Genomic DNA, 26,598 nt, shown 5'->3' on the forward strand with positions numbered 1-26,598 from the left:
AATGACACATGGGATTGGGCGAGAGTACTGAGTGGAAAGAGAGTGAAGACAAGTTCAGTTCCTCTTAAAGATTAGGAAACCGCACATGAAGATAACTCTCTGACAGATCAAGGCCATTACCATCATGAGGCTCATTCTAGCAGCATGTGAGTTTTTTCTCTATGTTTGCGTAAAGTATATTATCAGCGGTTTGTGTGAGCTGTGTGTGTGTGTGTGTGTGTGTGCATGAATGTGTGTGTTTGTCTCTGTGTGTAGAGAGAGCCAGACTAAGACTTAGAGAGAGAAGGAGTGTGTTTTTTGTGTGTGTTACACATGTAGCGGGAACTGTGTGCTTTAATTAAAATGTTTGAGAGATCAGAGATACAAAGGAGGGTTGGAGGAGTCAATAATAGTAAAATCTTGTTGTCAAACATAAAGCACGCACACACACACACACACACACACACACACACAGACACACATACTTACGTACTTAAACACAGAAAGAAACATTTTAGAGGACAAAAAATGTGTGAAACAGAGTGCAGTAACAGTGAGGAAAAAGGAAGATAAAGTATCTTATCTTAACACTTTGTGTGGAAATGAAGCGCATCAAAGTAGACAGAGGGTGAGAATAAGAAAGTGGACTTGCTGCAGCCATGGAAGTTGTCACTCTTTAAAGGAACACTTCAATGCGTGCACTCACTGGCTCTGGCGCGCGGCACTACTTTGATAGCACTTAGCTAGCCCAGTTCATTCATTAGGATCCAAACAGAGATGAATTTAGAAACGACCAAACATCTCCATGTTTTCCCTCTTAAAATACAGTAACGCGAGTAGTCAACAACCAAGTATGGTGAGACAAAATGAAATGTGGTGCATTTCTAAGCGGTTAAGAGGGATAACTATGTTGTGTGGCAGAAAAAAACACTTGGGAGCACTTGATATTACTCTGTGCAGTAATATCATCACTCTTGCACTTTCAGTTTCACTTTGAAGTGCCGAGTCTAAGTGCTCCCAAGTGTTGTTCCGCCACACAATATCGTTATCCCTCACACACACACACACACACACACACACACACACACACACACACACACACACACACACACACACACTTTGTGAGGAAGTAAAGAGCATCAAAGTAGACAGAGTGTGAGAACATGGAAGTGGACTTGCTGCAACCATGGGAGTTGTCGCTCTTTGAAGCAAAAATATACTGTATAGGTACAGAATATGCACTGTCGCCGCGTTGAACCCATCTGTTTTCAATCAAGTGAGACATAAAGCCAGGTTTATCAGCAAGAAGACAAGACGTGAACGAGAATGAGACAGAACGCAGATTAAACATGACAATGATGATAATGTAATGCCATCTAATGTCTGTTTTGGTTTCAGTGTTGGGCTCCCTGTGTTGTTCTTGGTACACAGCAGGTAAAATAACATTTTGATAATCTCACATCAGGCCGTTTGTGTTCCTATGTTGCTCATGGATATGCCTCTTCTTCAGAAAGTCTCAAGGCTGTAGTGGTTATGGAGCCAAACTTGTGGCCAGTTTTCTATGGAGAGCATATCAGCCTTCGATGTGACATACGGGGAGAACCAAACTATGGTCAGTGGTGGTACCGGTGGTACAAAGATGGTTCTCTACTGGAAGACACCGGGAAGAGCGTAATTTCAATCTACCAGAGGGACTACACATTCTACGGCAGTCTTTATAAATGTACAGCATCGCTGAGTCCTTGGTTTGGGCTTGAAAGTGAATCATACAAAATGCTTCCAATGGGTGAGTAATATTTTTTCATCAGCCATGAAGCATGTCAAACCTAATTGGCTGAACTAATCAATTCTTTCTTTACCTTATTGTATGTCACAGATCCTTTTCTGTAATTAGTAAACAAATAGAAACAATGTTATTTGGCTTATAAAAATGTGATTAATGCTAATTACTGTATGTCCAGAAATACCTCATGCTACAATCACCATCCAGAGTCCTCAACGGCCCTCCTTCTACCGTGGAGACAAAGTCACTCTGAGGTGTGACATCACGAGTGAAGGCTGGGTGTATCACTGGGAGAGGAATAATACCAGCATCTATAATCACATCAACACAACCATCACCATCTTACTTCCTGAGGAGAGTGGTCACTATACATGTTTTGGTATGAGAAGGCAACTTCGAAGTTACAACAGTCCTAACATGACTATTTCCACGAGTGGTAAGCTTCATATGAAATATCTAATTTTCTTTTCCTCTATACTGCAAGGCTGTTAAGCTCAAATGCTTAAGCTAAGACTAAGAGAAAAGAAAGGAAAAAGGGGCATATTTCTATGTCCATTCTGGAGTCGCTCTGAGGTGTGTGATGAAGTTACACAGTAACTGGACATAATGTAAGTGGTACAATGACACCGAAAACAGTCTTATGGTTGAGGGGAACAACTCCACCATCACCAGAGCTACTGACTCTGATGAGAGGATACTGGTGTCAGGGGGTGAGAAGAGAGAGAGCCACATCATCATAGCTCAGTAACTTGTTTATATTAGAAGGGTGAGTTTTTTTTTAAAAGCAACACTAAAGAGTTTTTCATACCTTAAAATAATGTTTCCAAAATCCTTTCAGCGGTTCATCAACTCGTAACAGGGTGAACGGCACTTCTGCTTTCACTTCATGGCCCTCCATCGGCTATAATTGCACTATGTAACTTTACCAGATCGGGTAGTGTTTCTGTAGTCCGATGAAATATAAGAAACTACAAATTTGACTTGCTTCGATGTCGCAATACATCATACTTTCATAAAATCATGCAATATACTCTACCTTGTCTGTGGACATCGCTATTTGCTGGACCAAATAGTGTGCGAGCGACAGAGGAAAAGTGCTTTAGTGTTGCTTTAAAGGTAGAAATACTGTATATTTATTCACGCATTATGTGAACACATGTGCTGTTTGCCCAAAACTAACTGCACTTCAGACATTATTGTATCAGTGTATCCACTTCCTCTTCTGCTATGACATACTGCAGTGGTGGTAGATCAGTAATTGAATCACTTTCTAGGAACAATCATAATGTCAAAGGTCTCAAAACTAATTGTGTGACTTACGTTCTGTGCAAGAGGAGTAGACCACGAAGCAAGAAGTGGGTTGGTGAGTTATGTTGCAGCGTCAGGAGGGTTACATCATTAACAGTCAGGAGGGTTACGTCATTAACAGCTATCATAGCACAAATGACCTCAAACTACCTCATTCAGGGCCTGTGGTGTAAACCCAGCCCAATCCGTCGGTGATTGGATTTCGCCCTGCAGCTCAAGCTGGAAACTTGCACATTTATCTCTCCTGCTTCCTTTCCACATTTGCTGGAACCAATCACAAACTGGCTTATCCACCAGGCACACCCTAATCATTGGTTTGATTGGTTGAAACATTATCCAAGCGTACAGAGTCATTTGAACTATGCCCATTGATAACGTCTCTTGTGCAGTAGGAATACAGCGCAGACTCCCCAGACTAAAAGATTGAGCTTAGTCTGGGTATAGCCAGGATACCAGCACACACAAAGAAAGCCTCAGTATGTGTAACTTGCTTATTAGGATACACCTACGGTCTTGACTGATTCATTTTCAGGTTCTGGGTCCAGTTCATTTATAATGGCATTTATAATGGCAGTGGCTGGGGGAGTGGTCCTGACAATCATGGTTGTAAAAGTTGTACCACGTTGCTGCAGAAAGCAGAGAGGTAAAGTATAGACCTTTTAAATATGAGTGTATCTCAATTTACTTTTGTCATTAAGAGGATTTGATTCTTGATTTATTGCCTGCAGGTCCTGTGTCCAACTCCTCCAGTTCTGGGTTGTAAGTAACCCCCCATACATTTAATGGTTTATGCTGTGGTTATGAAATCAATAATTTGAACAATATGGCCTATTTTGCTGATACTGTATTTTATTTGAGAGATACAATTAAGACCCAGCCCAAAACAGGTGTTATCATGACTGAGCTAAATGTGCTGCTGACAGAGCTAAATGTGATTAGGACATTTATTTGCTAAGCTTTGTTGTTCCGACAAATATATTGTTGACTTGGACTTGAAGAGAAAGAGAACATCAGAAGTATTTAATTTACAGCTCAGTGCCGTGGCTCACTAGCCTGGGTTTTCCCATACTGCCTTGCGCGGTGATTTCAATCCCGCTGCTAAGCCAGTCTGGAAACTAACGCCCAAATGTTCGCCTGATGTTGGCGAACCAATCACAGAACATCCGAGAAGTTTCGTTGCCTTCCGTTGCGTCTACATTCGACGCCAAAGGATTTACACTGATGTCAATGGCAGCCCTTAGCGTTGCATACGAACGAGTTGGGTGAGCTATGCGCATTTGATAGACATCCGTGGCGCCCAATGAACGGATCTGGGCATTTTTTCAAATACGAGAAAATGAGCGTCTGGTTGCCAGACCACGGGTATTTCTCAAAGTCAAGAGCTCGTCCTTGATAGAATGCTTTCTTTCAAGTCGAGTGCTAGAGAGACAAGGCTACACACCTTCCCAGTACCCCCTCCAGCCGTCAAGATCACATGCAATGGAACAGCCTAGCGAGTGTGGAAGTGCACGTCAATTGTGCACGGTTCCGGCTGCGCGCTTAATTAAAACCGTGGAAATTGTGCTGCTTTTACAGGAGTTCCAACTGCAGCTGCACTTTGCTCTAAATAAACTTTTTGGAGTAGCCTACAGTATTTCCACATTCGACTTGGTCTTCACATATCACAATCCGTAGTTTATAATTATGTCAGTGTCAATGGAAAGTTATACCGGTAATTGGCAACAGCAACGGTAATGTTAAACTTCTACAAAGTTCGTATTGGGCGAAATTCTGAGATAAATTAATAACAAGTCTATCACAACTTGTTCATGCACATTGACATATGCATTTATGATGAATATGCACAATAACTTGATAAATGCTTGAGCAAATATACGATGGCATTAACAAAACACTTGATAAATCATATTTAGCCTACATTAACACGCACTGCTTCTTTGCATCTACTTTCCATCTCCCTCTCTCTCTTTTTTTTTTTAAACCGCACCGTCAGAAAATTTCTAATTGTTCATACGCAAAGGATTGTGGGTTATTTCTTCACTCCGAGGATCCATCGATGCATCCTCCAAAATTCTCCGAAATTCTCAGAACGAAGGACTCAGTACTTGCTAGAATTTGAAAGCATCCTTGACTTTGGAACAGTGCTTGACGAGATTTGATGACGTAACGTCCTTGAAAAAGTGGCTTGGAAGGAGCAATCCTTGACTTTGAGAAGCACCCTATGTCTCATTTGAGAAGTGGTAGGCGTTAGCCAGGCTAGTGGCTCACCACTTTTTACTGTGATGTGCATGTTGATGTGCCATTTAGATCTCTATCGCCCTCTACTGGCCTGGCTGAGAGACATGCTGATGAGCACCAGCACCAGTCTGATGGAGGTGAGCAAGACCTTCCACTCGTGCATGTTCAACCTGCAGCTCTATCACTATCTCAACTGACACATAGGCTATTTGTTATCATTAAAATCCTATGAAATGAAATGTATTGAAAACCTCATGATATGAGTGACTTTAATGACCAATTATAATGCTCTGTCCTGTAGGAGGGCTTCCTGTTTACGAAACAATTCCACTCACAGACCAGAGCAGACCAGGTGAGGTCTCATGAGACAACCAGATTAATTTATCATTTATAACAGCGCCAGTACTCACTGATATTTATTTGTTGACAGTGCTGGATACAGTGTATGACAAACTGTCACTCAGCAAAATGGGTATGTATCTATCACTCAAGATGGACACAGTAATGACTGATACCATTTGGTATACTAATTCTAAATTGACCACTTTAATCACATTTTAATATACGAGAGATGTATGCTCTTAATTTAGAAACTTGTGTGTATACTGTATGACGATAACGTAACATATTCACCATACAACGATTGCACTTCTGTATCTCTGTGCTTTGTGTCTAGGAAACCTTTCGTCACCATATAATCCATATCAGCTTGTGGAGTGAAGCAGCATCAGCATGGGATTGAAGTCACAACCTGTAGTTTACAACTACAACAGTTTTCCTTTTGGAACCCCCGTTACCTACACACTATCTAGACTTCCACCACCCATAACAAAACATGTAGTGGTGCCTGTGGTGAAAGTGATTTGTGTGCACACATCGGGCCTCTCTTTCATTCGTCTTTTTATCTATCCTCCCTTCCTTCCTCGGTCCTCATTCCCGCTGATCTAGATAAAGAATAATGGGATGGCAACAATGGGATAGTCTATCCAGTGTTCTTCATATATCAGTGGGAACGAGCCTGGAGGATCGAGGACAGAGGTTGAGAAAGGGCCATCTTGTGTTTAAAACTGTTCTGTTGATACCGTGTCTTCACCAGTAGAGTGTGAAAGTGAATTCACAGTGACTTCCTGTTCCTCCACCCCACTTGCACAACAGCAACATCATGTGCAGTCTAATGCTGACTCATTTCTTCGTTTAGTGAGAATTGCAGTACCCCCCTCTGAAGGGACAGTGAGATGTTTGGACAAGGAGGAAAACCTTTGGGGGAACTAATGATGGTGCAAGCCCCTGTATGATATTATTACTAATATTAAACCCTGTTCTGTTATGCTAATGTAGCCTGAAAAAGCCCGCACAATGATATCAATGTAAATACATTTTGTTTCAACTTTTCATATATGCTTACATTTGTAAATGGATCCACTGTAGTCACTTTTTTTTTTTTTTTTTAATACACCATTTTTAAACATACATGTTTCTGAATCCCAGTATAAAGGGCTGTTCACACCAAGAACGATAACGATAATGATAACGATAACTATAAACAAATATCGCTCTCGTTAATATGAATGGCAACGTTCACACATAAACTATAACGATAACGACATGAAGAACGATATCGTTGTTGATCACTTTCAGAGCGATTTTGAGAACGAGAAAAAGTTAACAGCCAATCAGAACCCATAATATTCTAGCCATCACATTCATTAACATGAGGAGAGACTTTTCTTATCGTTGGCCAGTGTAGACGCTTTTATCGTTATCGTTATAGTTATCGTTATCGTTATCGTTCTTGGTGTGAACGGCCCTTAAAGGGATAATCCGGAGTGAAATGCACTTTAGATCAATTTTTCGGACTATTGGGAGTACATACGTTGAGTTGACACCAAAATCATGTCATTCGGATGTATTTTGAGAAAGTTCCAGTTCCAGTCCTCGAACATTCTCAAAATACATCCGAATGACATGATTTTGGTGTCAACTCAACGTATGTACTCCCAATAGTCAGAAAAATTTATCTAAAGTGCATTTCACTCCGGATTATCCCTTTAACACCTCTGACAAACTCCCACATGAGTGTGCATGTCTCACAAGATGAAATAACCAATCAATATAAATGTCACAATGCACCTCACCTCACTTTTTAAAACAGAAAAACAGCAGGACCTCCAGGGTTAATGTTAACTGGGGTTATAAATAGACAAAACTGAAACAGGTCGAGGTTGACCTCAGAGTGAGCAGAAGCCTGCCTGGGCCTGCCTGACTCTGCAGCACATATAACAAGTACCAGAGACAGGGCACATCACACATCACATTTACATACAACACAAGGCAAACACAGACATCAGTGATATTAAAAAAAAAAGTCAGTGTTTGCAAGTGTATGTATGTATTGAGGAGTATCAGATTATAGTTGTTTTAATTGTGTGATGGATTGTAATTCTCTGATGCATTGAGGAATGCCATTGCAGACTGAGGCATGTTACATGTTGGTGAAAGACAGATGAGTGTTAGAGTTGTGTTGGAGTTGAAAATACAAATTTGAAAGGACAGAGCATGCGATTGAGTGAGCGCAGTGCAGTGGTGTGCTCATTTGGGAAGATTGCTGTGGATCGGTATCCGCCGTTCATTCCGACATACCAGCACTCCGACATTGACGTCCAATTGTCGTAGTGGAGGCATGTCTCCTTATGGGAAAAAGTCCCACCACTCCGACATTTTTTTTTTTCATGGTCGCAGTGGCGGTATTTCACTTTTTTTTCAAACAACGTGCCATTCCGACATGAGGTAATTAATAGGCTCTTAATGTTACAGTTATTATTTTGCTGTCACTTCGTCTTTTTTATGGCCTAGAAGGTTGTATTTGGTATCTGTGGATAGCTCTAGCTCTCCTCTTTTATCTGACATGCAAGTCATATATTTTTGACCAGGCGTTTCACGAGTAAATCAAACGAAAGTAGCGAGCCGAAGCTATATGACATTCTTATTTGTTTGTCACTTCGTCTGTTTTTATAACACAAAAGGATCGATGTGTTTGGTATCAACGGAAAGCTCTGTTTCTCCTCTTTCATTTGATATGCTTGTCATGTCTGTGCGATGCCTGGTCCCGGAGTAATCCAAGCGAGAGCAGTGGCTGTGTGCGTGAACGCAGAGCAATATAGACTGTAAATATGATATACTTTGATTTAAATTCATGATTTTATTTTATACTTTATACTTGATCGTACAGACACGTGTCTAGTCTCGTTGGAAAGCCCCGGTTCTGCTCTTTCATGCAATATAGGTCTCATTTCGCTGTGACTAATAATCACGGAGCAATGTAACAGAGAAGAATGGGTGTGTTTTTTGACGCACTTTGCATCCGTCGGGCTCATAGGGTCCGTTAAATTGACTTGGAAAAAAATAGGATTTGTAAACTGTCGGAATGGGGGTACTAAAATGTGTCGGATTGGCAGCATGTCTAAATAGCAGCATGTTGAAATAGAGGCATGTCTAAATGGAAGCATGTCGTAGTGGTGGCATGTCTGAGTGGCAGCATGTAACCCTGTGGATCTTCAAAGCTCAGTTCACTTAACTGTGCGATAGGTTCAGTAACTTCCTTTGTGGTGAGAGACCATATTGGTAGACAGTATGAGATGGTTGAACACAATCGCTTGGAGACAGTAGAGGATAGGTATGGTCTGATCTTGTTGTACACATATCGTTTCTTATTTACCTTTTTAGTAAGCTTGGAAGCATGTTCACTGTATATGTTAGGTGTGAGGCAAGTATAGCACTCCAAGATGTATTGATGATTTAGTGATGACAAGAGTTTGATTTGAAAATGTTACAGGACTGGTGATGGGTAGATGCTTTCTGGGTGAGTGGAAATACGTCCATTATTTTTTTTGTTGTTTTTAACATTAATGGTTTGTCATTCAACCACTTTTGTAAAAGTTGAAGATCAGCTGACAGTTTGGAGTTTATGGAATCAGAGTTAGAGTCAGATAGAAGGAGCCAGTGTCATCTGCATACATTAGGCATTAGGAGTATATACACTAGAGGTGGGCATAGATTAATTATCTTAATCTAGATTAATCTCACTGTAATCTTGAAATTAATCTAGATTAATCTAGATTAATTTTAGGTGCAACAGCACAAAATTTAGGTGCACCCACATTTTTCATTGCATCGCCTTTAAAGGTATACTATGCAGGATTGGCGATTTCATCGCCGGTTTCGCTTTTCATTTTCGCTCGTTTTATGCTTGCATATTTCCCTGCAGAGCTTCCCCTACGGTTACATGTCGGCAGTCCGACATCCTGCCAGTCCGACATCCCTTTCGTCCGACATGCCGCTATTCAGACATGGTGTTATTCCGACATGCTGCCAATCCGACACATTTTAGTACCCCCATTCCGACAGTTTACAAATCCTATTTTTTTCCACGTCAATTTAACGGACCCTATGAGCCCGACGACGGACGCAAAGTGCGTCAAAAAACACACCCATTCTTCTCTGTTACATTGCTCCACGATTATTAGTCACAGCGAGATGAGACCTATATTGCATGAAAGAGCTCAGAACCGGGGCTTTCCAACGAGACTGGACATGTCTGTACGATCAAGTATGAAAATAAAAATAAAATCATGATTTTAAATGAAAGTATCATATTTACAGTCTATATTGCTCTGTGTTCACCCATGCAGCCACTGCTCTCGCTTGAATTACTCCGGGACCAGGCATCGCACAGACATAACACGCATATCAAATGAAAGAGGAGAAACAGAGCTTTCCATTGATACCAAACACATTGATCCTTTTGTGTTATAGAAACAGACGAAGTGACAAACAAATAAGAATCATATAGCTTCGGCTACCGCTACTTTCGTTTGATTTAGGCTACTCGTGAAACCGTGGTTAAAAAGATACGGCTTGCATGTCAGATAAAAGATGAGAGCTAGAGCTATCCACAGATACCAAATACAACCTTCTAGGTCATAAAACAGACGAAGTGACAGCAAAATAATAACTTAATTTAGCCCCACTTAGTCCGCGAATAATGAGAAGAAAACTTGCCATGTCTATAGAACTGTTTTCACTTCCCCGAGTCGTGCACGCAACAGACACATAACCATATCAAGAAGTCTTCACAATGACATTTTAAATGTGAATCTTTATTATTTTACACAATTGGATATAGTTATGACATTAATAGCCTATTAATGACCTCATGTCGGAATGGCACGTTGTTTGAAAAAAAAGTTAAATACCGCCACTGCGACCATGAAAAAAAAAAATGTCGGACTGGTGGGACTTTTTCCCATAAAGAGACATGCCTCCACTACGACAATTGGACGTCAATGTCGGAGTGCTGGTATGTCGGAATGAACGGCGGTAGCCTCCCCTACAGCTTTAGCGTGTATATTTGACAAAACTCCTCAATCGGTCAGTCTGCCGTGCCTTTTCATGAGACTTTACATGACACTTCCTGGAGAAGAGCATGGGTGTGTGCCCGGTGTTTCCTGAAGTTGCAAGTGTGGTTCTACTGCTACAGACCACTAGAGCGGCCAAAAAAAACACCGTTCTACCGGTAATGACTCATTTAATCATATATAACAGTATGGAACGAATTGATTAACTGAAAAACGTTGCATAGTATACCTTTAACACTAGAAGGTCAGCTTTTTATCGCGGCCCTTTCATATAATGATTTTTTTAACAACAAAAAGCCTAGAAAAAGCTTGAAACACAATAAAAGAATATATTCTTTACAAAATTATTTATATAGGCCTATTCTACATACTGAAATTTCTGATATTCATGACAGCACACTTTATGCAGATTGTAGCCTACTACTATTCATATTACAACTCCGCCTCTTTAATTCAGCTGTCTGCTTGAAGCCTCAGAATGTAAACAACGTAGCATTGGCTAGTTTATCATAGTTTACTGGTGGACTGTTCAGTTTCCCCACGTGTGTTTACTGTAAATTTCAATGTGGGCTAATACTTTTTCTCCTTTCGAGTTTTGGAGTTGGAAAACATTGGTATTGAGATTTTCAGTCAACTCGTGCAAGAGTGACTTGAATGTAGTTTTAATCAACTTTCTGCAGCAATGATGCTAACTGGAATTACTATTAATTTAGCCGTCTTCTATATGCATCATTGCTTTCATGATGTGAACGTTTTATTTGGATTAAATGTGCATGTCGAGGGGCGGGTGTCCATTGAGCGTGCACGGGAGAGAGAGGGAGAGGGAGAGCAACAAAAAGCAGGCCAAGGTGAGGGGGGTTACTTCTATACTGTTTGGTGAAGTTGCATGCATAGTCTACAATGACAGTTTATGAAGGAAAGCAGCCGAGCAGCGTCAGGTGCACCAGTGCGACCTAGACTTTTTTCAGGCGCACTTATTTGCTTATAGTTATTATAGATTAACGCCAATATTTTTTTTATTGGCCGATAAGAGTTGCAATTTAACGCAGCACGTTAACGCCGATAACGGCCCACCACTAATTTACACACAGCTGGGAGATCATGAGTATATAAAAGAAAAAGGAAAGGCCCCAGAATGTTTCCCTGTGGGACACCCATCCCACATCCCAAGGGCTGAGATATTGCAGTTAAAGTCAAATACATGGGTACATACATATAGACATGAACATAGTGTGTGTGTGTGTGTGTGTGTGTGTCTGTGTGTGTCTGTGTGTGTGTGTGGCATTTGTTGTGTTTTATTGAGAAAGACAGATGATCTGATAATGTAGAGCAGTGGTTCCCAACCTGAGGTCCACAAACCCCATTAGGGCTTGCCAGAGATTGCAGGGGGTCTGCACAATGTTGCCTGGGCTGAGGTTGTGAGGTTGCCAAAATTATACTTGCACACATTGCATGTATAAAATCCCACTAACACACCCAATTGGATAATCAAAACTCTGTATAATCCAAATTAAAGAGACCCTATGCAACTTTCTGCAGGAGACGATCGCTCTTTGTTTACATCTGGAAGTCTGAGACGAAGAACCACGCTTGCAATTTATATATTTAAATATAGCCTATACATGTATAAATATACACACTAAAGCTGTCGGGGAAACTCTGCAGAGAAAATGCAAGCATAAAACGAGCGAAAACGAACAACGAAACCGAAACCAGAGATGAAATCGCCAATCCTGCATAGTTCCACTTTAAAACATATATCTGTTCCACATTTAAATGCATGACCTCTGACCTGATGGAAGCACCCTTCAGGTCAAGCTAGGCTAGGCATGGGTAATTCCCGATCCCGATCCCGATCCTTGAATAAAACAATGTCTTGTGTGTGGATGCGGGTAGGAGTTCGGGTAGGGGGCCCTGGCTTGTCTTAGACACAGGCAAGGGGGCCTTCAAGGAAACAAGGTTGGGAAACACTGATGTAGAGTACATTTAACTTGACTGTGCAAATATCTAAAAAAGGGAAAAGGGTTCTTGCTGATAAAGTTACTCTGTAGTTATTCTGCATTGTAAACTTTTGGAGGTATTTTAAAAAAAAAAAATTTTTAAAAAAGTATTTGCTAGTCATAAAAAGGATGAATCAATAAGTTGCAACTTTGAGAAACACCGAACGGAACTTGTCAAACTTGTCACACCTACTGTACCAGTTTGATGTTTACCACAGCGCACACCTCATATCACACATTTGCTGAGAACAGAGATGAGTTTTGGGATAGACAGAACTAAAGAGAAGCAACAACTCTCAGATGCACCCCAGATAAGTTTAGTTCCTCTAATGATTTGAACTAGAAAACAGCATATTACAAAAGAACACTTGGATACATCATGCATTACATCATGGAGTGGACACTAGCACTCAGTGAGTATTTCCTCTAAGTTCGAGAGAATGCGTGTCACAAAAGATGTTTGAAATGTTTAGTCTAAAAACAGTCACTCAAGAACTGTGTGTGTGTGTGCATGTGTGCGTGTGTGTGTGTGTGTGTGTGGGATGGGGGGGGGGGGGGGCATTTTTTGTATTTTATTGAGGAAGATAGACGATCTGATGATGTAGCCTACAATAAGCAAACTTGACTATGCAAAAAAGGGGTTCTTTAAACACCATTAAGACGAACACTGCATTGTAAACTTTTGGATGCATTTTAAAAATAAAAAGTATTTGCTAGTCATAGTCATAAAAAAAGATAAATCAATTCTTTGCTACTTTGATAAAACACTGGAAGAAACTTGTCAACCTCAAACTTGCCTCTCTGAGGCAAGCGCACACCTCACGTCACACATTTGCTGAGAACAGAGATGAGTTTTGGGATAGACAGAGCTGAAGACAACTCTCAGATGCAGCCAGATACGTTTACTTCCTCTCATGATTTTAACTAGAAAACAGCATATTAGAAAAGAACACTTGGATAGATCATGGGCATTACATCATGGAGTTGACGTTAGCACTCGGTGAGTATTTCCTCTAAGTCCGTGTTTATGTGTGTTTCTGAATGAGGGAGTTTCAGGTTGCCTACTTGACTGAATGTTTCAGGGAGAGAAATAGATCCTCAGTCGGCAAACATCTTTGCAAGGTGCCCTCAACTGATAACATGCTGTATTTGGAGTCATGTTTGTGTGGCAATATAAAAAATACACTTTTTTAGAAGTCTTGTGTGAGTTTAATGCACACACACTCACACACTCACACACACACACACACACACACACACACACACACACACGCACACACACACACACACACACACACACACAAATAGTGTAATAAAATAACTGAAAATGGTTAGTGTGAGAACAAGGAACTGAAATTCCGGTGACCGTGTGAGTCCTCATGCTAAAGTATAACAACATATTTGAACAAATGAGAAATCATCCTTCAAATATGAAAACATCATAAAACAGAAAGTGAGACTGATACACAGATCAGCATGTCAGTGTCTTAAGTAGAGATTATCTGATGATGATGTCGTTGATGAGTACATAATTTATAGATAAACCAATGAATGAACATTTCAAACATTGACATTCTTTTGTTTTGTTTCAGTATTGGGCTCCCTGTGTTGTTATTGTATCACAGCAGGTAAAAAATCCTCTTTTGTGTTAGTCTTTTTCCACTACAGTACAAAATATGCTAAAAAAAAAATCATTTTTGTTTCCTTCATTGATTCACTCACATGTCCCCCTCTGTCTGACATCTTGCCGGAATCATTAATGTTGAGTATGCTTAACCTGGGCTGTATAGACACACCTTGGGCTGTGATCATCGTAGAGTCTCCTCAGCAGCCCTTCTACAGTGGAGACAGAGTCACTCTGAAGTGTGAAATCTCACAGGATGAGGGCTGGGACTGGGAGTATCACTGGGTGAGGAATGGTAGCAGTCTTCAGGTTTCTACGAACAGAACCATCACCGTCACACTCCCTGATGAGAGTGGTCTCTACCGTTGCTTTGGAAGAAGGGAGGATTTACAAAGCAATGACAGTCCTAACATTACTATCGTTTTCAAAGGTATGTTTTCCCTGAAAGATCCATGTGTTGCTCAAAAGGTCTTTTTTAAAGGTGCTACATGTAGGTTTTTTTTAATTGTGTAAAACATCCACACATGACCTAGCAATGGCAAGAGATTGTGATGAAACATAATGTCAAAAAGCCCTGTGATCTGTGTTGTCCAGATGGCCAATGAAGTTAGCATCAAATCAGCTGGCAACACCCTGGCTCTTTTTAAACCATGTTGTAAAACCATCTTGTGGCAGTGAACTAAAATCTAATGTACTTTGATTTGGACAAACGTGTCTGCTAAGCACTTTAAGTATAAACATAAAGAAATGCAGCATCATACAAATTCACTGTATACACCTTTAACAATGCAAGCCAATGGAAGAGTGCTGTTAGCCAGGTCCTACCATACTCTCGTACATTCATAATGTACTGTGTAGAGAGTCTGGCCACTTTCCATTGCCAAGCGTTAACTTCCTTGATTGCGGATACTCTGTTGATGTTTTAAACTATTGGATCTGCCCAGAGCCACTCAAATCTGCCATAACCAATCGCAAACATTTGGTAATGACGTGACATGCTCACGCACGACCTCAACGTCATCGTTCTCAGCTACTCCTTCTGTTCGCTGATTGAACCTGAACATTTTTGTCTTGAGAAAAATATGTGAATATACTGCAGACCCAGACTACGTAGTGACGAGAAATGAAAACTGAGCGGAAGTACGTACGTAGGAAGGCAGAGCCAGGCTAGAGTGCTGTATGGGTGTGTTCAAGACTTCTCAAAATCTGCAAATTACATACAGTTATTTTCCATGTCAAATCCATTATCCTGTATCCACTGCTGCTTACTGTACTGTACATGTTAAAGTGAAACAACAACCTAAATCTCGTCCTCCTCCTCATCTCATATTTGTTTCCACAGCCCTCCCTGCTATCCTAACATTAGACCCCCAGAGTCCTGTGTTCCCTGGAGAGAACATCACTCTGAAGTGTGAAATAGGGTCCTGTGGTGGTTGGACATTTAAGTGGCATGAAGGGTCAGACTCTGGGCCGGTATATGAGTCAATCCAAAACACTTTCACTGTAAGAGCTGCGTCTAATGAGACCAAGTACTGGTGTCAGGGCGAGAGGACAGACAGACCCACAGCATCAGAAAGAAGTAATGAAGTCAATATCCAGGTGATGGGTGAGTGTGTTCATCATGTGAAAGATTCACTAATCTACCAATCAGTTCCAGATACACATGTCAAGGTGATGAAATCAGTTTCCTTCCTTCCTTCCTTCCCTCCATGGTGTGTGTTCTCAGCCCCGCCCAGAGCTGAGGTGACTGTAGAGCCACAACGACTCAACCCTTAAGGTGCTGTGTCCACCAAACGCGTTTTTTGCGCCGACGGCGACAATTTTCAATGTAAAGTCTATGTAGCTCAGCGCTCACAGCACTGAGCGCCCTCGGCGGAAAAAACCGGTCGGCGCCGACCTTTTTTGTCGCAGCGCTCAGAGCGCTCAAAGTTGAAATCTGTTCAACTTTTAGAACAGCGCCGGGCTCGTCAATGGCACTTCTCGTTATAAACCGTCTCTGGTTTTGGTAACTTAGCAACAATAAACACTTATCGAAGCGCCGAGAGGAGGAGGTTGTGGGCGCTCTGGCTGTAAAAAGCGCGTTTGGTGGACACAGCACCTAAGAGTGTACCGTCACACCGGTGTGTTAGGAATGTTGGGAAATTAACATTCTAAAGAATATCTGGGTTCATTGAATTGTACATAGAATTTTAGAACCTTGAATTGTTGCGGAATGGAATCTTGTGTTAGAATGTTTAAAACCCACCCTTTTAAAGGAAACTAGAAATGCAATTCCCGAGGAATTACACGAGGGGATGCAATCTGTTGGGTAGACTTTTATTTTGACACACAGGAAACACTTCAATAGGATGTGTAGTTCAGGGAGAGAGAGAGAGATGCTTAACCTGTTGAGGAGTGAATTATTTTCCAAGTTCCTTCTAGAATTCAATGCAAACGATCTATAGTTTCAGTGTTCTGTATACAGTCTGTGGGGAAAATCTCGGAGGGTAATTGTCTCATCATAATGCGGAACTCTCTGTTCACCGAACATTCTAATCACATATTTGTGACCGTACCCCTCAACAGGTTAAAGCCAAACATTCTAAAGTGGAACTCTGTTCTAGAATCTTTGATTAAAAGTGACAGTTGGATTCACAGGGCAGTGTTCTAACTAGACTGGGAACTGAGAGTTCTGGCTCATTATGACATCACATTCTCCATTAAAGTCTATGGGGGAAAAATACACTTTTAATTACAAATATCTCAAAAAGTATAAACTTCTAAAAAATGTCAAATAGATTGTCTAGTAGATATTTGGAAGATCTACAGAACGGTGTTTCAACCAAGTTTGTACGTTAAGCGGTTCGGGCTGAATAGCGCGCACAAAAAAGGTAAAAAGAATAATAATAATAACTAGAAATGCAATTCCCGAGGAATTACACGAGGGGATGCAATCTGTTGGGTAGACATTTTTTTTCGACACACAGGAAACACTTCAATAGGATGTGTAGTTCAGGGAGAGAGAGAGATGCTTAAAGCCAAACATTCTAAAGTGGAACTCTGTTCTAGAATCTTTGATTAAAAGTGACAGTTGGATTCACAGGGCAGTGTTCTAACTAGACTGGGAACTGAGAGTTCTGGCCCATTATGACATCACATTCTCCATTAAAGTCTATGGGGGAAAAATACACTTTTAATTACAAATATCTCAAAAAGTATAAACTTCTCAAAAATGTCAAATAGATTGTCTAGTAGATATTTGGAAGATCTACAGAACGGTGTTTCAACCAAGTTTGTACGTTAAGCGGTTCGGGCTGAATAGCGCGCACAAAAAGGTAAAAAGAATAATAATAATTATTATAATAATAAGAAGCGACCGGATTTCAATAGAGGGGATGCATCCCCTCTAACTAGAAAAGCATTTCCTGAAGGAAATACCAGTGCATGGAAAGTCATTGCAAGGATTATGCTAGGGTACCTAAAGTGATAACTAAGGTGTTGCTAGGCTAAATAAAGTGGTTACTATTCTATAAAAAGTGGTTACTAGGTTGGTTGCTAGGGAAATCACGTTGGTTGCTAGGGAAATCAAGTGGGTTGCTAAGGCGGTTGCCAGGGTGTAATTATGGAAGTGGGTGCTAGGTTCTTACTAAATAATTATAGTGGTTGCTTTGCTATAAAAAGTGTTATTTTAGATATAGTTTTAAAAAGTTATTGAAATTGGGAGAAATAGAGAGAGTGATAGAGAAAGTAAGCGGAAGTGAAGTAAAAGAAGTGAAAGAAAGTGAGGATGACAAGTGAGCTATCCAGTTCAATGGAGAGAAACAGAGAGAAGAATTTCCATTGAAGTTGCTGAAGTCAGTGAGAGAACACTGGCAAAGTTGATTCCATTCTATTGATTCCATTCTATTTCTTTATAAGCCAATTATGATGTCACAAAGCCAATGTTAGAAAAAGCTTAGTTTTTATTTAATATCTCAAAAAGTAAACGTCGTAGAAATATGAAAAATAATAGAATGAAAATTTGATGCAAGAGCTAAGTATCAAAGCTTGAACGAAGTTCCTACGATAAGCGGTTCAAGTCAAATTAGGGCCTGGAAGAATAATAATAATAACTAGAAAAGCATTTCCTGAAGGAAATACCAGTGCATGGAAAGTCATTGCTAGGATTATGCTAGGGTAATTAAAGTGATTAATATAGTGTTGCTAGGCTAAATAAAGTGGTTATGATTATATAAAGAGTGGTTACTAGGTTGGTTGCTAGGGAAACCATGTTGGTTGCTAGGGAAACCACGTCGGTTGCTAAGGTGGTTGCCAGGGTGTAATTATGGAAGTGGTTGCTAGGTTGTTACTAAGTAATTATAGTGGTTGCTTTGCTCTAAAAAGTGTTATTTTAAATAGTTTTATAAAGTTATTGAAATTGGGAGAAATAGAGTGATAGAGAAAGTGAGAGGAAGTGAAGAAAAAGAAGTGAAAGAAAGTGGGGATGACAAGTGAGCTATCCAGTTCAATGGAGAGACACACAGAGAAGAAGTTCCATTGAAGTTGCTGAAGTCAGTGAGAGAACACTGGCAAAGTTGATTCCATTCTATTTCTTTAAAAGCTAATTATGATGTCACAAAGCCATGTTAAGTCTATGGCAAAATTAAGTTTAGTTTTTATCTAATATCTCAAAAAGTAAAAGTTGTAGAAATATGAAAAGTAATAGGCCAAAACTTTGATGCAAGAGCTACGTGACAAAGTTTGAACCAAGTTCCTACGATAAGTGGTTCAAGTCAAATTAGGGCCTGGAAGAATAATAATAATAACTAGAAAAGCATTTCCTGAAGGAAATACCAGTGCATGGAAAGTCATTGCAAGGATTATGCTAGGGTACTGAAAGTGATTACTAAGGTGTTGCTAGGCTAATTAAAGTGGTTACTATTCTATAAAAAGTGGTTACTAGGTTGGTTGCTAGGGAAATCACATTGGTTGCTAGGGAAATCACGTTGGTTGCTAAGGTGGTTGCCAGGGTGTCATTATGGAAGTGGTTGCTAGGTTGTTACTAAGTAATTATAGTGGTTGCTTTGCTATAAAAGGTGTTATTTTAAATATAGTTTTAAAAAGTTATTGAAATTGGGAGAAATAGAGAGAGTGATAGAGAAAGTGAGAGGAAGTGAAGAAAAGGAAGCAAAAGAAAGTGGTAAAGACAAGTGAGCTATCCAGTTCAATGGAAAGACACAGAGAAGTTCCATTGAAGTTGCTGAAGTCAGTGAGAGAACACTGACAAAGTTGATTCCATTCTATTTCTTTAAAAGCCAATTATGATGTCACAAAGCCAATGTTAAGTCTATGGCAAAATTAAGTTTAGTTTTTATTTAATATCTCAAAAAGTAAAAGTCATAGAAATATGAAAAGTAATAGACTGAAAATTTGATGCAAAAGCTACGTGTCAAAGTTTGAACCAAGTTCCTACGATAAGAGGTTCAAGTCAAATTAGGGCCTGGAAGAATAATAATAATAAAAACTAGAATGCATTTCCCGGTGGGAAAGTGCGAAGTGTGCTTGCTCCGACGCGCCACGAGAGCGCCCCGGCAGGATAAGCGACAGCTCGCCCTCAGGTCAAAGCGCCAAAGTTTGACCAAGACGCAAAGCTGCTTCGAGTTTGGCGGCGTTACCCTCGATTTGCCGAATTCTTACACTGACGTGACGGGTTGCCTAGGTTTATCAGTGGTATGTCCCAGAGCACCTCCAATGTAAAAATGTAGATGTCATCCCAAAGACGTAAAGAGATATGAGCCAAAATGCATTTTTGCTAATTGCGACGCCCCCTAGTGGCCAAATTACACCAAATTTACTAAGGCTACTTTGGATTGTGTCCAAAATCATCCCACCAAATATGGTCTTGACACCTCAAAGCGTTTCCGAGATTTGACCTCACTTCCTGTTTGGAGGCTTCGCCATCGAATTTGATTGGCTGCCATGGGCGAATGCTTTGATGTATGAAAATGAAATGTACACCTCTAAGGTCTGTAGACCTTGTGTTGAATTAAGTATGAGTTGTTCACGTGTAGCTAGCATGAAACACGTAACCACTGAAGGAAGGAGGGAGCCTAAGGAACTAGGCATGTTTCTAGAACAAATACGAGTAATGTTAGGAGTATAGCTATCCTGTTATGCGGGAACATCCACAGTTTACTCACTGTTGAATAAGTTGCAATGTGTTATAGCCTCAAATGGATGGTAAAATAAACAGGACGACTCACCTGTTCAAATGATGTAATAGGATAAAATTTGGTTTTGATATGTCAAAGCAACCAGGCTGTTACTGGTTAACATTTCTGAATATGAAATCGATTTTGGATTGGTTGCATGTGATAAAAGCTATGCCATTTCCTGTCCAGACAGCATTCATATTCAGAAATACTGTACACCGGCAACAAAGACACACACACATACACACACACACACACACACACACACACACACACACACACACACACACACACACACACACACACACACACACACACACACACACTAACAACTCTTTCAAACAGAAACGTCAGTCCGTTACATCTGCCTCTTGTCCACAAACTACTAACTGCGATTACATTCTAATTAAAATCCTCCTTGCCTCACGCACACCGCAGACAGGGCGACCGCTCTACTTCCGGTATTTCGCCGGCTTTGGGATTGATTTACCCAGAATGCTCAGGTCAATACAAATCATCCAAAACACACCGTCAGTATGAAACATTGTGTGATTGTCTAGTATATATACCAAATGAACACACATGTCTTCTAACAGAGCAGAAGTCCATACTTGCCCCTCAGGGCCATGACTTTGCTATGATCTAACCAGTCTCAGGATAAAGCACCCCAAGCATTCTTCTCTTTTCCCGCGCTATGTGCACGCATGCGCACTTAACACAAAAACGCGACCTAAGACGTGTGGTTAGCATGCTGAATTGCATGCTAGACGCAGGTTCGAATCCCGATGGAAGCCTACTGTAAAATCGGCGTGTATGTATATGGAAACCTTATACATGTTCTAATTATTACAATGATTAAATATGTTGTGTTGAACCTATAGTTAATGCAATACATATATTTTTCATTTACAGTATGTCTTTTTATTTCCTGTGTTAATGCCACTAAATTATACAATAAATATTATCATTATTATTATGATTAGCTATATAAACACTTATTATTATTATTATTATTATTATTATTAGCTATATAAACACTGTTTATTGCTTTAAAATTGATATAGGATCTTATTTGTTTCATAGGACACGACAACAATGATAACAGTATATAACAACACAATTTATTAGAAATATGAAGTCATATGACTGAATTAATGCATAATAAAGATCCATGAAATAGAATCCTCAGTAAAAAGGGGTCAAACAACAGCTTGGGCCTGGAAATAACTGGTCCCAGCCACTGGCTCGGCTGGATCTGCTACTGGTACTGGATCTGCTACTGGCCCCTGGAAGGGTGCATGGCCAGTTTTACACAGCACACACATCAATAAGAACGGGTGTAAGGTGTCAAAGCACAGGTGCAGAATAAGAACAGCACATCAGGGGGAACACACATCACATAGAATTATTACTATTATTTTTTTTACATAGCACATCAATCACAACATAGGCAATGTAAGGTGTCAATGCACAGGTGACAGCATAGGCAGTGTAAGGTGTCAATGCACAGGTGACAGCATAGGCAGTGTAAGGTGTCAATGCACAGGTGACAGCATAGGCAATGTAAGGTGTCAAAGCACAGGTGACAGCATAGGCAGTGTAAGGTGTCAAAGCACAGGTGACAGCATAGGCAGTGTAAGGTGTCAAAGCACAGGTGAAGAACACCGATAACCTGGTTTAGAACAGCGACCTGTCAGGGAGGAACAGACATGGCATACAATTCTGTTTTTTTTTTTACAGGACATGCATCAACAACAACATAGGCAGTGTAAGGTGTCAATGCACAGGTGACAGCATAGGCAGTGTAAGTGTCAATGCACAGGTGACAGCATAGGCAGTGTAAGGTGTCAAAGCACAGGTGCAGAACAACAACAGCACATAGGCAGTGTAAGGTGTCAATGCACAGGTGACAGCATAGGCAGTGTAAGTGTCAATGCACAGGTGACAGCATAGGCAGTGTAAGGTGTCAAAGCACAGGTGACAGCATAGGCAGTGTAAGGTGTCAATGCACAGGTGACAGCATAGGCGATGTAAGGTGTCAAAGCACAGGTGACAGCATAGGCAGTGTAAGGTGTAGGTGTGTAAGGTGTCAAAGCACAGGTGAAGAACACCAATAACCTGGTTTAGAACAACGACCTGTCAGGGAGGAACAGACATGGCATACAATTCTGTGTTTTTTTTCACAGCACATCCATCAACAACAGCATAGGCAGGCCGCATTTTCTGCACTTGTGGCACGCCGGCCCGGGCAGCGGTGACTGTCCCCGGCTGTGCCGCTGCCCTCTGCTCAGCCCTCTTCCTCCTCGCCTATTCAGTTTTGTATGAAGAGACAGGCTGAGCAGGAGGTGCTGCCTGCACTGCTTGTTGTCCTTGCTGTCCTGTCCAGCAGCTGCAGTGCAGGCACCTGAGGGCCGGCGTGATGTGCGGCGGCCAGCGGCAGAGGGAGGACGTGTGGGGCTGGCGTTGTCCGAGGGAGCGTTGGGGGGGGGGGGGATGGGGAGCACCCTCACAGTCTGCTGGGGCATTGAGAGGTCCAGGAGGAGAGGCTGTGTAGCACGAAAAGGTCCTGTTGCAGCTGCAGCAGCTGTTGGTGGTACGGCCAGGACAGCAGCTGAGGGGGCAGGCGGTAATGGCGCCAGTAGCCGTAACGGCGCTGGCAGAACAGGCACCGGTGCTGCCACAGCCGGTGCTGCTGCCAGTGTCGCGGCCACCCTTGCTGCTGCTGTCGGCACCTGGCCTGTAGGCACCACAGTAGCTGCTGCCGGAGGACGATCCACCGCCGCTGCTGCTGGGCCCGGCGCTGTCGCTGACGCTGGCACTGCCACCGCTTCCGCCGCCGCTGCTGAGCCCGCTGCCGCCGCTGGTGCCAGTGGTCGTCCCTCTGCTGCAACGCCTGGAGCTAGCACAGTGAAATGACACAGCACAGTATTAAACGTGCACTACATTGAGTGAGCATTACAGGTTAAACTACATATAATTGCAATATTACCAGGAATAACACACATAAGACTAATGATATCCTAGTACTACACATTCACTATTGAAACATAGTGAATAACATAACAAATTAACATAACGTGACCAGTGATGGGCAGTAACGCGTTAGAAGTAACGCGTTACTGTAATCCAATTACTTTTTTCAAGTAACGAGTAAAGTAAGGGATTACAATGGCAAAATCAGTAATTGGATTACCATTACTTTAGGCTGCGTTACTGCGTTACTAAACTGCGATTTTAATTGCTTTGTGAGACTGTCTGGTGACAATCAGTAGGCCTATAATGTCCAACGCATTGCGAGAGATGTAAACAACAGACGAGACAACAGAGTGCGGGAGAGAGCATGACCATGCTGCATTTAATAGCCTACGTGAGTTGGGGTTTTCCTAAACTTTTCCCATAGTTCGGGACTTGGACTTCTTTTGCTTATCTTTACTTCACTTTTATTGTTCTTTCTACTTTCATTTCATTCGATGACTTATGCTTTCACTCTGGACTGATGCTTCAACTCAAATGTCTTTTCAAATTCGAAATTGGGGTCGTTGACGTTCGAACTTGTTTTCGGTGGACATAATTAAGTTTGTAGGCTACGGTCGGAGTCTTTGCGAGACAATGAATGTCCGTAAATAATAGAGCCTGTATCATCTGCGTTCTCTGTAGTCGCTTTCAGACATAACCCCTGCGGTAGCCTATGAGGTTTGCCAGACGGAGGTCCGACTCTTCGGTTAGTTATAGGCTATAGAATCTATGTATGTTTGAGTGAGGGGTGGCGCAGAATGCAGCCGCTGTCACAGTCCTTACTGTTTTTATTTTACCAACGACAGCGCACCCGTTCCGAATATTGTTGCAACAATGCAGCATGTATTCTGTTAGGCTACATCCGCAGCATCGATGAAAGATTGGAGCGTGACATGCAGGTTAACTGCGCAACGTTTAATTGAAACTCAGCAGTGACGCTCTCACATAATCTGAACGAATTCACGTTCTTTATTTACAAATGTGTTGCATGCAGTTCATAGTTCACAGAACTCGTTTATGCACAACACTGCATTTGATTCTATTTTATATGATGGAATATGCAAAAAGAAGAAAATTAGGCTGAAAGGTGTATTGCTTTATAGCATATTCAGGTTGTGCAGCCTTAGTGTGTTTTTGAAAAGTAACTAAGTAAAGTAATTGTAAAGTAACTAATTACTTTTGGGGAAAAGTAATCAGTAAAGTAACAGGATTACTTTCTTGGACAAGTAATCAGTAATCAGTAACTAATTACCTTTTCCAAGTAACTTGACCAACACTGAACGTGACACAACAGGTAAATGATGACCCCCAGGGTTAATGCATTTACAGCAATTAAAAAACAGGCTTATTGTTAATGCATAAAACATAAACTTCAACTTTATCTTTTGATTTCACGTGGTGATATTATAATCTTAAGGGTCTAAAGATACTAACTGTATGGTCTTTTCATAATTATATGTTGTGTGTGTTCAGTGATCGTCACATGTTTACACTGTAGCATCATGTACAACCCCATTCATTTCCAATGCAATGCCTTACATTACATTACATTACATTACATGCTGGCGAGCTCTCAAAATGCATTTTATCTTTGATCAGACTATTTGGCTAGCTTCCCTAGAGTGTGTAGATGTAATTACTACAGTTTGGAGTAGAAATTCGAAAGGTAAATATAGTTTACATGTGTAAACAGGACGCCTGACGTGTCGACGTTCGATAATGCTAGTTATTCGCGAATTAGCATAAATAGCTAACGAATTATCTATCTTCAAATACCAAAACCGTAATAGGTCTATGTAATAGGCCTACATAGACAAATTCCATGTTAGTACATTGTAAAAGTGCTCTGGGGTGACAATGTTGCGCAAATACATTCGAAATATTTTCTTAATTTTAGTTTTACTCACTCAGTGAAAACACTCTCGTTGCTGCCGTAGTTCAAAAAACTGTAGATAATCCGAGCTGCTGATTGGCCCAGAAAACTGTCGACAATCCAAACTGCTGATTGGCCTGAAGCAGAAAACTGTCGATAAACTGTCGACAGAACTGTCGATAACGCGAGTTGCTGATTGGCTGGCAAACAGAGACCATTGCTTGGCACAGAGCTCTACTTCCGGTATTTCGCCAGCTTTGGGATTGATTTACCCAGAATGCTCAGGTCAATACAAATCATCCAAAACACACCGTCAGTATGAAACATCGTGTGATCGTCTAGTATATATACCAAATGAACACACACATTAACCAACAGCGCGTAAGTCCGTACTTGCCCTTCGGGGCCATGGCATTGCTCAGATATAACTAGTCTCGGGATGAGACACCCCGTTGCGGACCACCCTAGAACAATACCCACATTGTACTGTTGCGGATAATCTCTGTCATCCAATGAAACATTGGACAGTATAAGTCTTCAGTCATGCCATAATGAGAGTATGAAAATATATGGTGTAACTCCATAGTGCTGTGATAATTGCATCAATATGTTTTACAAGAATGGCCTTGATTTGATTTTTTAAAAAAAATATCAACATTGTATCTTAAATCACTCTGAAATGTCATTTTTGCATGACCTAAGCAATTTAAGATGAGCTATTCCGAATAATAGTATACATTCACCAACACACACGTTTTTGCTAATTATAGAGCCATAGACAGACCAAATAACACCAAATTTATTGAGGGTGCTTTGGATGGGGTCTCAAGTCATCCCACCAAATATGGCTTTCATACGTCACAGCATTTCCAAGATAGGCACATTTCCTGTTTGGCGGCTTCGCTCGCTGAATTTAATTGGTTGTCACAGGCGAACGCTTGGACGTATGTAGGCGAAATCAAGGCAGTTGATCCGCCTTGGTCTGTAGATCACGCGTGCCAAGTTTCATGACGATCGGATAAACTATGCGGCCAGAGTCGCTTTACTTTGACTTTGGACAAAATTCAAAATGGAGGAAAATCCATCATGGCGGAAAATGACGTCATATAGTGCGTTGGAATCAGCTGAGTCAGAGGATTCCAATGGTATAAGTGTTATCAAAATCGGCCATACGGATCAAAAGTTACGGGCATG

At 41.1% G+C, this 26,598-nt stretch overlaps 2 protein-coding genes across 2 annotated transcripts in view; both read left to right on the top strand.

The window, feature by feature from the left end:
• Window positions 1-1,739: 1,739 nt before the first annotated feature.
• LOC134060136 (uncharacterized) lies at window positions 1,740-6,657 on the top strand. Its single transcript, XM_062516748.1, has 8 exons — window positions 1,740-1,765; window positions 1,941-2,198; window positions 3,603-3,713; window positions 3,799-3,829; window positions 5,378-5,445; window positions 5,610-5,660; window positions 5,739-5,780; window positions 5,985-6,657. Exons 1-8 carry the CDS (start codon window positions 1,753-1,755, stop codon window positions 6,026-6,028), a joined length of 618 nt encoding a protein of 205 aa, XP_062372732.1. The 5' UTR covers window positions 1,740-1,752; the 3' UTR covers window positions 6,029-6,657.
• Window positions 6,658-13,591: 6,934 nt separating this feature from the next.
• Window positions 13,592-26,598, top strand: part of LOC134060137 (low affinity immunoglobulin gamma Fc region receptor II-like) — a 49,436-nt gene continuing 36,429 nt past the window's right edge. The window contains exons 1-4 of the mRNA XM_062516749.1: window positions 13,592-13,722; window positions 14,315-14,350; window positions 14,513-14,776; window positions 15,689-15,952. Coding sequence (XP_062372733.1) covers window positions 13,701-13,722; window positions 14,315-14,350; window positions 14,513-14,776; window positions 15,689-15,952 — 586 coding nt within the window. The 5' untranslated portion in view covers window positions 13,592-13,700. The remainder of the gene's footprint in view (window positions 13,723-14,314; window positions 14,351-14,512; window positions 14,777-15,688; window positions 15,953-26,598) is intronic.

The sequence above is a fragment of the Sardina pilchardus genome, chromosome 16 (genome assembly GCF_963854185.1).
Source record: "Sardina pilchardus chromosome 16, fSarPil1.1, whole genome shotgun sequence".
NCBI classification, from domain to species: Eukaryota; Metazoa; Chordata; class Actinopteri; order Clupeiformes; family Clupeidae; genus Sardina; species Sardina pilchardus.